Here is an 11,708-nt window from a genome sequence, read left to right on the forward strand (position 1 = left end):
TGCCCTGCTATCAACTGTCCGCGCGCACATCGAACACGAGAAGGTCTTGAGGGAGAGGCTGCAGTTTGCAGCAAACGAGGTGAGTCCAATATATCGCCGTTCTTTGCCTTTTCCAGACTGCGTTGTGATGAGAATCTTTTGATTAGCTCTAGATCAAGAGCTGCAATCTTTTTGTAGCGATGAGCGAGATATTGCATGTATTACCTGAACCGCGAAATACCCGAATAATGTTGCCTCATGCCCTGAAAGTTGGGAGAGGTGTGCTGATTGAAATCGTGCAGTATGAGAAGGTATTAGCTGCTGACAGCAGTCCCTCGGCATCCTCCAGTGCTTCGAGCGAAGCGGTCCGCCGGTTCTCAAAACCTCGTACCATCCTCCAATTCTTACCACCTCCTGCCCTCGACAACGACGTCGAATTCTCTCTCCCTGTCCGCGCAGCACAAAAAGCCATACAAACGTACAAGATGTCTAACACACAGAGACCTCAGACAAGCGGGGCGCGGTGCCCAATAGCGCACCGAAATGGCGATCCCGAAGACCTTGAGCGGGATTTTACCACTCTGGGAGTCGAGGGAACACTGGGATGTCCCTTTGCGAAAATGGCCAATGGACCCGCATCGTCTGTTCGTGACGATCCTATAGCAGCCGAGTTTCACCAAGACACGTACTCAGCACGCTCTCCAAACGTGGATCAACGTCCAGGTCAATGTCCTATCCGGTTCCTCGATCAACATTCCCCCGAAGAGGTTGCCAAATATTTCGAGAACCACAAGCACGAAATTCCTCGAAGTCACGAAATCTGCGTACGAAGATATCAGGGCAATGAAAGCGGTGCCCGACAACTAGATGCCAAGTACGGCAATTTGGTGAACATGATACAAGGCTTGGGAGTCAAGCACAAAGCATACCTGCCCGAGCGAGATAGGATTGAAGAACATTCAACTGTGGCAGTTGAGAAATGGGCCGAGGATATCAGCGAACATGCTACCGGGCCTCCGGGTCAGGACGACACGGTCGAAGATGAAGAGCCGAGAATATCACATTTTGATAAACCGCTGCGGGAGGTCCGGGTTGGCGAATCGCCCAGTCGGCCATGGGGGATCTCGGTGCCCGCCGATAAAGAACCGACGCCCAGCGCCCTCCAAGAGGAAGATGGCGTGGCACATCTCAAGGTTCACTCTACGAGTTCACATCCTGCTCCAGCAGCGTCTCGGCATGATCACTCGCAAGAGCAGGGTCAGAAGACGTCTCCGCCAAAGAGACGAACAGATGACTTTGCTGAGGGCAAAGAGCCCCGGACCCAGATCATTTTCAACGGGCCCGTCTTCTTTGGATATTCTGCCGAGGAAATGTCAGCCTTGTTGCAGAACACTAATCTGGGTAATGTAAAGCCTGGTGGCGGATAAACCACACCCGGTCAAGGCTCGGGCTGTCGACTTTTTTTTCAGCGTTCAGAGCGAAGCGATCGAAGACATGATGTGATGAATTGTCGTTATAGAAATGGTGTACTAGTAGTATACACTGTGTATGTACAAGTAGAAAGTAGTATTTCATGTAGGCACGCAAGGAGTCAACCAATCCAATGTGTAGACGGGGACAGGTTGAACTATGAAGGTCCAATACATTCGATCTTGCAACCAAAGTGTGTGAAGAATATCCACCAGCTCTAGCCATGCAGGTCCGCATGACGCGAAACTTGCAGACCGTGACTTCGGCGACGAAGAGCTTGTGGGAAGAGCCAAGCAGCTGGAAAGTGATGTGTTGCGTGGGAGAGGGCTATCTCAAGAGTCTATCTCATGACAGAGAGGCAGATTTGAAGGTTGTTGCACGGCGGAAGCGCCGCAAATCATTTTCATTCACAGGATGTCATCGTGACTACCTGCTCAGGCTTGAAGACATTGAATGAACTCGTTTTGAATGAGCGAGTGGAAGACGAAATTCGAGAGCAGTGGAATTTTTAAGGAGAACAAGAAATCTCTGCGGGGAAACTTCACCGATGGGCTGGTTGTTGGCTCCCGGCAAACTTGCCCAGAGGAGCATGGGCTTAGGAAGGCTCAGCCTTGCCGCGAATTCTTGACTGGGGCAATGCTAAGCATATATACCTCGTATATACAGCAACTTATGGTTTTCCTTGCCAAACTTCTTCAAGAAACTCCTCCAGCCTCTTGGGTCTCCAGTCTGGAAACCGCGCCGAAAATTGTGGTGCCCTCGAGAGATCCAACACCCCAGAGACATAGAAACTCCCAAACAAGATCAACAGATCTCTCCTCTCTTGCGTCTCTGCAGACGTCGCATTCCACACCGTGTTGCCCGGGTTTGGCAGTATCGTCACCTTATCATGTTCCAGGTCCTCACGACTGTTGTAAGCGAGCTCGAACTTGGACCCTAGGAGGCATTAACATACTACGATTTACGTCGACGATCAACAGGCAACCAGGCCTGAGAGGGCGGCTGACCTCTAACTCTTTCTGCAATTCTCAAGAAGTCGTTGAATGTGACGCTGTCAGCGATTGCGAACGTCCATTCCGGCCAATCCTCCGCTTCCAGCAATAACAGAACAGCTCGAGCCACGTCGCCAATCAAGGTCAAGCTGATCACGTTTCCGCCGTCTCCTGGTATTGCGGCATTGCGATTGAAGAGATCCACTCCCCATGAGAAGTCGGATAGGTGAGACTTGACATACGGCATTCCCCAGTCTGCAGGATACCCAGGTGATTAGAATGTGCATGTTGCCCAATCTGACTTTGTAAGACTGGGTCGCGTGCGCAATCCCAAAAGGCCTCGGGGTAGCAGAATAGAACAACTTACAGTCCATAAACCAGCCACAAGCAATCCTTGTATACTCCAGTGAGCTGGACTGGAGCAGTGAAGCCGCATCGAGCCACCACTGCACGGTGAGGTCTAGAGGCAAAAGTCTGACATTAGGAAAGCTGTTGTGTTAGCGTTCGCTGATGAAGTCAAATGCAAGTTAGGGAACGACCGCGGACGCTGCCTCTGAGGTGCAACGTACTCAGGAACCGTCTTTGCCCAGTATTCGCTAGGCATTAGACGCTTTGTGGCACTGGACCTGTCCGCTGCTCGGATCAGATTGCATTGAGCCTGACTCGTTTCGGCAGAGCTGATGCCGATAGTCGAAATAACTGTGTGGACGTTGTTCTCGCTCAGCGCGTTGGCCAGTCCATCCACGTCATTGTAATCGACTTGAAGGGATTTCGTGGCCGCTGCAGATACTGTGGCTTCTGGTGGCTTGCGGCTCAGGACAACGACCTTGAACCCGTCGCTGAGTTCAAGGTGGTCCAGTATTGTTCGACCCACACCGCCAGTCGCTCCGGCGAGGGCAACCGTAATCATTTTGTATTCCTCGAAGACGGTGCACAGCACAATGAAAAGCCCACTTCGACATGTTTTGGCTTGGAGTCAGAATCGACGCTTGCCCCCGGGCGAACGGTGGGGCTTGATTTGGCAAATGGCCAGGCGACATTCTAAAATACCTAGTTATTTATCGCTGACACCTCGCCGACCTAGACTGAAAGTGGGGATGTCGGTGCTTAAGCAGTCCAAACGGGCAAAATTGTACCTAACATGCTCTGTAGCCCCTCTCCCAGGCTGCATTTAAACTCCACAAAGGACCCAAGTTTCCCCATCTATTTCTGAGCATCGACCTTTAAAACTCCGCGTTCGTCTCATGATTCTTACCTTGCCTTAGTGACTGCGTGATCATTTGCCATTATCCTTGCAGACCTGCGGAGATGGCCAGCGTTGGCCACGCGCGGCCGACGCGGCCGCTCGAGCTCGAGCCCTGGATAGCTACTACCGCTTCAATAAAGGTTCCTAAATTCCTCGGGATTTTTGGCATTCGATCAGTAAATCCACATGCTGGTTGTCTCCGGTTACCAGCTGATTACATGAATAATTATTATGCCTGGCTTGCCATTGCCCTTTTTGGACGTCGTGCTACCCAATTACCGCCGGCAACTTGGCCAGCATTGAGTTGTTTTCAAGGCTCTCGATCCACAAAATCATGCGACCTTTTTCGGCATTTCTCTAACAGAAACTCCAGCAGGAACAGTATCACAATGCTGAATGGCTGACTGTTGCTGCGCTAGTCCCTATGTCTGAGATGGACGATTCAAATACAAAACACGTCAGGTACCTCGATCATAAGGCAACAGAATAAAAGCCCATTCATTCTCGGATTCTATCTTCTTCCTTCCTTCCACGAGGGCTTACTATCGCAAGCTATCTACTGATCTTGGTACCTCGACCTGCTTCCCCTTGAACTTCCAGCCCTCTCTTATAAGGGGACCAACATGTCAAATTTCAAAGTTTGGTTCATCACGGGAACCTCTTCTGGCTTTGGGAAGGCGTTGACGCTCGAAGTCCTCAGTCGCGGTGATAAGGTCATCGCCTCTGCGCGGAATGCCAGCAAGCTCGAGGATCTCAAGAACGCCGGGGCTGACACGATGAGCCTGGACGTGACCTTGCCCCTCGAGAAGCTGAAAAGCCTCGCCGATGAGGCCCACGGTCTCTATGGGCGGATTGACTTCCTCATCAACAACGCCGGATATTGTCAAGTAGGAGGCTTGGAAGAGCTCACGTATGTTGTTGCTCTTGTAGACAACTGACCACATCAAACGCTAAGCTGACATCCACAGCCCGGAAGAAACTCAGGCTCAGTTCGCGACCAACGTCTTTGGCCCTCTGAATGTCACGAGATCCATCCTGCCGTATATGCGTGCCAGACGCTCAGGGGTCATTGCCAACTTCTCCAGCATCGGCGCATGGCGCGGAACACCGGCTGTGGGTATCTACGAAGCTTCGAAATGGGCCGTCAGCGGCATCACAGAGACGTTACATCTCGAGCTGGCCGAGTTCAACATTAAAGTCTGCAGTATCGAACCAGGCTACTTTCGATCCAACTTCTTGAGCAGCGGCCACAAGATCCTCCACGTCAACCACATATCAGACTACGACGGCACAGCGGTGCGGAAGACCGAGGAAAGGGTAGAGCGCACCAACCAGAATCAGCCCGGCGATCCCACAAAGGGCGCCAAAGTGATTGTCGACGTCCTCACTGGTGCTACCGGCAAGGAGATCCCCATGAGGCTCGCACTGGGGGGGGATGCCTACAGAATCATTAGGGGCAAATGCGAAGAGACCATCAAAGGCCTGGACGAGTGGAGAGAAATCACTTCCTCGACGGATATTGATGCTAAATAGATCGGGGACAGCCGTCCCTCGGCATCAGGGATTTGAATATTCTCGCTGGTATTCGATGCTGAAGCGAGACCCATTCATCGAAGAAGTACGGACCCTCAATGGCGGGGTGGTGCATCTGTTGGAGCCATGAGGTGTCAGTGGCAGCTGCCGCTGTCGGAGTAGGCCTTGATGGCTTCGAGGCCCGTCTGTCAATGTCCCTATCCTTGACAGCGGTTGGAAGATCTGTGCACAAGTCTTCGAATGAAGAGTCGGGCCCATATTTGCGTCCAATGCCGCTGGATATTCTATTCTGAGGACTTCTCCTCATTTTCCCCTGTCTACTCCATCGGTCATTGGTCTTCTCGTCGTTCCGACCCCATTCTCGTGTAATGGCAGCTCGAAGTTCTCAAGCTGAGATCTCCATACACACAGTCCAGAGAGTAATAGTGACCTGCTGCTTTCTACCTTTCCGTATCAAAAGCACAATGGCCAAGCCCATATTGAAACAAGTCAATCCCACTTTGATGGTGGCAAAAAACGTTTTATTTATACTTCGGTTAGTTGATAGATCTCAGTGAGCCTGGCCACAGCCCCGGATCAGGCAGATCAACTCGGGGTCCGCAACCGCCATCCTGCTTTCCATGGCTCGCGGTGTAGTCTTCGGAGTGGACAACACTGAAATACCTAGGTACTTGCCCTGCCCATCACTTGGCAGTGTTCTGCCTTTTTTCGATTCTTCTTAGCCAAGTACAGAATCGATACCGGTCTCCATTTCGGACTGATCGTAAGCCTAGCTTTGGTGAGCGGGTTGAGGAAGCTGAATTGTGCCGAGAGTCCTTATTACCAGAGCTGTTTGATGCAGAAGCAACAGAGCATGGGATTCGTGACTGTTCCTGGCAAAGCCATGGTTGTGCTTGTATCGCAAAAGCATTGCTCTAGCTGGAATTGACGCATTCCAATCATGTCGAAAACATGACGGGATCATGGCAGCCAACAATGCTGAGTATACCCCACAACTTAGCATTTGACTTCATGGGCGACAAACACTGATTGTGAACAGAAATTTCCTCAGCAAAGGAAAGTTTCTGGGCAAATAAGACGTGATCTGCGCATTGTACTCAGTACTCCCCTCAAAACTAACATATTGCGCATGGACCTCGCAGCAGCTTCGCCAGTGCCTGAGGTCTAATTGAAGAGGATCGTGCAGGGAATGGTTATCGACTAACTCAACAAAGATGCTGCGGGAATAAAGGACGCCTGATGCTTCACTCCGCTGCGGCAGCAGCGTGGCTGGTGCACCATATGAAAGATACGGGGAAGCTGTGGGTGTCTGCCTCCGAGTAACGAAACCTCGGAACGGGTGTGCTGGCATCTTGGATGACACAAAGCGTCAAAAACATAACTTCTGGCTGTCCGATCCCGATATTGGTGTGTGCACCCCATTGGTTGGTAATATTAAACATCAAAAGGACATCCTGAAGATCATGGCGAGACGAGGGGATTGGTCTGGCGGCGCGGGAGAATTCGTATCGAGTGCCTCACCCATTAAGCCACCACTTTTCGAGCATGATCGCGTGCTCTCAACGCCTCCCACGTCTTTTAATCTTCCTCGTGGTTCAAAACAACAACGCCAGTAGACACTAGATACTTTAGATGCATTCGGGGATGCCGAGTATCCCGTTCAGACCTCCATTTCGATACCCGGCTGGGCAGGTAGGCTCCCCATACCGAGGGCCAGATGCTCAGTCAACCACGCAGTTAACATTGTCATAGCTGGCCAAGATTTTGATGGAGATTGTTCGCAATGAGAGTAGGATGTCCTTGGATCAATCAACCACCTTTGTGTGAGGCACAAGCCGCAACAGAGGAAAACTTCACAAGGTTGTGGCTATCTCGCCAATGCATAATTGAGATGAGGCGTAATGAAAATTTCTCGGCAAAAAGAGGCCGAAATGCAAGCCCAGCCGTCCGTATCATTCAAGACGCACGCGTCGTCAAGGATGAAGAAGAAAGCCTCACACAAGGTTCCGGGCTCAGCAGTCCTTGCATCTGGCATGATAAGGCTCCCCCAGACGAGATTTTCTTTTGATGGCGCTAACGAACAAGTACTTTGACTAGCCGCTGGCGCCGAAGAAGTTTGTCAGCTACTTTACGTATTTCGCTTATCGTGGCTCGAGATTGTTACTATCGTATCCTATTACATTCATCCATTTGATGCAATCCTGCCGAAATGATCTTGGTTAGTATAACCGTCGCCATCGTATACATCCAGTGGCCGAACTTCGGTCAGGGTTCGATGTCAAAGATTTGACCCTGACCATTTTGATTTGCCAATGTTTTGAGGGGTGGCCCAGTCTTACGAACGGGCGCCATCATCCTCGTGGCCTTGAAGAAGAAAGCTCCCGCGTTGTTGTTCGCTATCCTATTGGATTCCGTTCTGCCTTTTTGGCTATTGGCCCTTATCTTGTGGCCACCATCAGTCATAGGCTTGACAGCCAGTCTGAGAGCCGCTAGGTGAACCTTCCGGTGCTTATCAGCCGGAGCCGACAGGGCACAAGCTGAAATGCGGGCGGGAGGCGGCGATCCCAACGTCACAGGGATCTGTCGAGGGAAAATATTCGGGTGGAGACGTTAACCTCGAAACATACTTCATTGTCTTCCCGTCCTTCTATGTCTCCTCTGGATTGAGACTCGTATACCACCACCGCGGCCATCACCTATCCCGCCCAGCATGTCGTCCTCCGATGAGAAAAACGTCTACGATGAGAAGAATGTCTCTTCCGTTGTCGAGCCTCCCGGTGTCGAGCAAGTCGGGGTTGGTCGTGTGACCGGCCTCAAGAGACGCCTGCCTCATTTCAGCCTCGAGGTCCGTCAGGAGGAAAGCAGCTTTGCTACCACAAAGGCCGCCTCCAATGCGGACTTCGATCCAATTCCTCCATCAAAGCGCACATGGAACTGGGGTGCGTATGTCGCCTACTGGATGGCCGACGCCTGGGCCGTGTCGAACTGGGAAGTTGGTGAGTCGCCCCGCGAAGAGATCCTTCTCGAGACTGTGTGTGAGTGAGAGAAAGAGAGAGAGCACCAGTTCTGAAACCTTTGTTACACAGCTTCTTCCATGATCGCCGTCGGCCTTAGCTGGAGAATGGCAGTCGGCGCCTGTGTCCTGGGCAATTTTATCATGGGTCTCGTCATCACCATCAACGGCAGAATGGGTGCCACAGTGGGTTGAGTCCTCCAAAGAGCCGAGCTGCTGCTTATCTGGTACAGCTACACACTCCGTTCCCCGTCCTGGCACGCATGCCCTTTGGCTATTACTTCAGCTACTTTGTCGTCGTGTCTCGCTGCGTCCTCGCCATTGTATGGCTCGGGTTAGTTTTTCCAACCATCCATTAACTCTATCACATCAAGGGCTCACCATGAACAAGTGTCCAAACCACCACTGGCGGTCAATGCATGACCGTGTTGATCACAGCCATCTGGCCCAGTTTTGCCAACCTTCCCAACCACATACCTGCTAGCGAGGGCATCACCACCGCCGGAATGATTGGCTTCTTGATCTACTTCCTGCTTCAGCTTCCCTTCTTGTGCATCCCCTACACAAAGGTATGACCTGGGCAGCTGAGCCCCTCCTGGTTCTCGCCCTCGACTAACAACATCAAGGTCCAATACTTTTTCGCCTTCAAGAGTATTATTGCACCGATCATCTTCTTGGCCATTTTCGGAGACACATTGCGCAGGGCTGGCGGTACCATCAGCCATAGCACAGTCATCACTCAGGGCAACACATTGAGCGGTTCGACCCTTGCGTGGGCCTTTTTCGGCAGTAAGTGAAGCTCGGCATCTGCATAATCGCTGGTTTCCCTCCTGACCAGAATCTCTCTTGTAGATCTCAACGGAGTCTTGGGCAACTACGCCACCTTGGGCCTCAACATCGCCGACTTTGCGAGGTACGCCAACAAACCCAGCGCGCAGAACGTCCAAGCGCTCGTCATCCCCGTCATCTTTAGTGAGTCCCTCCACTGGCCAATTCGCGGGTCTATTTTGTTAATCATCTGGATACACAGCTATTGTTGGTCTGCTTGGAATTTTCACTGCCGCAGCCGCTCAGACTGCTTATAACGATGTCATCTGGAACCCCATCGTCATCATCAATCTCTGGATGAAGTCTGGGTCCCACGGTGGCCGTGCTGCCGCCGCCTTTGGCGCCATCGGCTTGATCATCGTCACCCTCGGTATCAACATTTCGGCCAACTCTATAAGCGCGGCCAACGACCTCATGTCCTTCTGTCCCAAGTACATCAACATTCGCCGTGGCCAACTTCTCGCCGCCGTCATCGGTAGCTGGGGTTTTGTTCCGGTAAGTTCTCCTCTGACCCTTTTGCAAATCTACCATGACCCTGCTGACCACAGCCCCGCAGTGGAAAATCCTCGCATCGGCCGCGAAATTCCTCGCTTTCCTCGGTGGCTACACCATTTTCCTGGGCCCCATGACATCCATTCTCATGACTGAGTTCGTACTCACGGTTCCTCACAGCTCCCACACACGAAGTCCAGAACACTAACTTGATTGTCTCGTGCCTTAGTTACTACATCGTGCGGCGCGGCAACGTGTCCGTGCCCGACATGTACAACTTCCACGGCATTTACCGCTACTCGCCTCGATTCGCGACCAACTGGCGCGCCGTCGCCGCCTTCTTCATCGGCTGCACTCCCCCACTCCCTGGTTTCGTCAACAATATCGTTGTGGCAGGTAACGGCAAGACGAGTGTCTCTCTGGGCGGTCAACATCTGTGAGCCTCTCCTCCTTTGTTCCCTGCGTTCCCAAATCCACCTTTCTCGCCTAGAGGTTTGCACGAAATAGCATTGAGCGCAACTATGGCTTGGAACTATGCTAACAAACTCAACTTGGACAGGTTCGCCATCGGCTATATCTATTCCTTTGTCGCTGCCGGCGTCTTCTACTGGGGCTTCAATCGCTTCTTCCCGCACAACGCCTCCAAGATGGACCATCCTGAGACGGGTGAGGACATTATCGCGGCAAACGATGCCAAGAATCTCCAGGAGCGTCGCGCCAGTTGGGCGGAGCGCAGACCGAGTGCCGTGTCAAGGTTCTTCCAAGTTTAGGGCGGTTCTGGTACGATTTTCACTCTCGGAGGATCACTCGCAGTTTGGAGCTATGGGTGCGTCCAGCAGCATTCCATGGTTGTGCTGCAGATGGACAGTTTTCCTCCTGCAAGGAAAAACAAATGGTGCGACGATTTGATGAGAGCAAACCAAAATGTGTTACTGTGTTAAACTGTGCGGTCGCCTGACACCGTGAATCATCGTCTACACATTGTCCTGGGGTTCTTATGCCCAGGCAGTTTTAGGCAGCAATTTACGGACAGGGATTGGCCAGGCTTGCTGGGGAACTTCTAGAACTAGTCTCTAGTCTACAGTAAAGAGCTAGAGGAGGCCCTCGTTGCCAGCTCTGCGTGCTGCTCAGCCAATGCTCAGAGACGCTTGAAAAAAGCCACATATCAAGTGTCCAAATTTCTAACTTGCACTATCAGCCTAGTGGCGCTCTAGGGCTGTATATGATCGGTATACGAGGGTATATATGATAAACAAGATAGACCCTTATTGCTATCAAGCATCTGCTCTATCTCCTGGATCCCACGAGGCTGGCCGTAGTGGGAAGTCCCCTCTCCACTTTTGGCTAGCCGAGGCCGACTTGTCTCCGTTTGAGGAAGCAGACAAGGTGGCCCCGGAGTCAAGCTTCTCCAGCAATAATTCGACTTGCTCATGTCGGTAGCCCCTTCGGTTGACCATCCTTTAGTTTGCTTTACTTCAAAGGACGAGTCGTGTCAGATGGCCGTGATCAGCACCATGGCTGATTTATAAACGGTGGGCCCTGAAATGCTTCTGCCGGTTAGTTATTCGCAGCATCATGTCCTTTGAAGCCTCGTGACAGCGTTCAGAGTTTCCGATATGTACGAAACACCAACTGCTTCCTTGTCAAGTAAGTGTGTGCAGAGTTGCCAGATGAACCAAGATGCGAGAGATTGGCCATGAAAGCGGCACCCTGTGACAGCGCATTGTGTACCGAGCGGACAATCAAGAAATAGCTCGAGGCTCACAAGCCTTCCTCGAGGCCCTATGTCGTTTGAACGCACCTCTATCTTACGGCTCATTTCATCTCTGGCTACCAGTCCAGCATTCAAGACCCCCAAAGAATCGCACGAAACGTCTCGTGCCTTCACCATCGCCGACACCGATCTCAATCCGTCGATCCTTGTCACAAACTCCGCGGCTACCAGAGTGAGCTATTCTACAGCATTGATTCAATGTGCGATTCGCAGATGAGGACTGGCGTCCTTGAAGCAAAGACGCGTCTTCTGCCTCTCTCCCAACAGCCTGGAGAGTCTAATAATATGCAGATGCGCAGATATCGCTCTATCACCTGGCTCTGGAAGTGGCTATTATTCTTGAAGACAAAGACAAGGCTAGTGTTTATCAGAGAGATCTCG

At 51.8% G+C, this 11,708-nt stretch overlaps 4 protein-coding genes across 4 annotated transcripts; 3 read left to right on the forward strand and 1 right to left on the reverse strand.

Annotated features, from left to right (window-relative positions):
- Nucleotides 1–227: 227 nt before the first annotated feature.
- Nucleotides 228–1,406, forward strand: Z520_07221 (uncharacterized protein; the record flags this gene model as incomplete). The annotated part of the gene is made up of 1 exon (XM_016777720.1): nt 228–1,406. The coding sequence occupies one exon, from the start codon at nt 228–230 to the stop codon at nt 1,404–1,406; it is 1,179 nt and encodes a 392-aa protein (XP_016631230.1).
- A 713-nt stretch (nt 1,407–2,119) lies between these two features.
- Nucleotides 2,120–3,351, reverse strand: Z520_07222 (uncharacterized protein; the record flags this gene model as incomplete). Its single annotated transcript, XM_016777721.1, has 4 exons — nt 2,120–2,385; nt 2,457–2,696; nt 2,809–2,915; nt 3,011–3,351. 4 exons carry the CDS (start codon nt 3,349–3,351, stop codon nt 2,120–2,122), a joined length of 954 nt encoding a protein of 317 aa, XP_016631231.1.
- Nucleotides 3,352–4,310: 959 nt separating this feature from the next.
- On the forward strand, nt 4,311–5,220 carry Z520_07223 (uncharacterized protein; the record flags this gene model as incomplete). The annotated part of the gene is made up of 2 exons (XM_016777722.1): nt 4,311–4,597; nt 4,656–5,220. 2 exons carry the CDS (start codon nt 4,311–4,313, stop codon nt 5,218–5,220), a joined length of 852 nt encoding a protein of 283 aa, XP_016631232.1.
- Nucleotides 5,221–7,930: 2,710 nt separating this feature from the next.
- Z520_07224 (uncharacterized protein) lies at nt 7,931–10,323 on the forward strand (the record flags this gene model as incomplete). Its single annotated transcript, XM_016777723.1, has 10 exons — nt 7,931–8,216; nt 8,307–8,419; nt 8,467–8,567; nt 8,625–8,802; nt 8,860–9,022; nt 9,086–9,205; nt 9,264–9,556; nt 9,618–9,709; nt 9,783–9,989; nt 10,113–10,323. 10 exons carry the CDS (start codon nt 7,931–7,933, stop codon nt 10,321–10,323), a joined length of 1,764 nt encoding a protein of 587 aa, XP_016631233.1.
- Between the last annotated feature and the right edge of the window lie 1,385 nt (nt 10,324–11,708).

This window comes from Fonsecaea multimorphosa, assembly GCF_000836435.1.
Source record: "Fonsecaea multimorphosa CBS 102226 unplaced genomic scaffold supercont1.14, whole genome shotgun sequence".
Taxonomy (NCBI): Eukaryota; Fungi; Ascomycota; class Eurotiomycetes; order Chaetothyriales; family Herpotrichiellaceae; genus Fonsecaea; species Fonsecaea multimorphosa.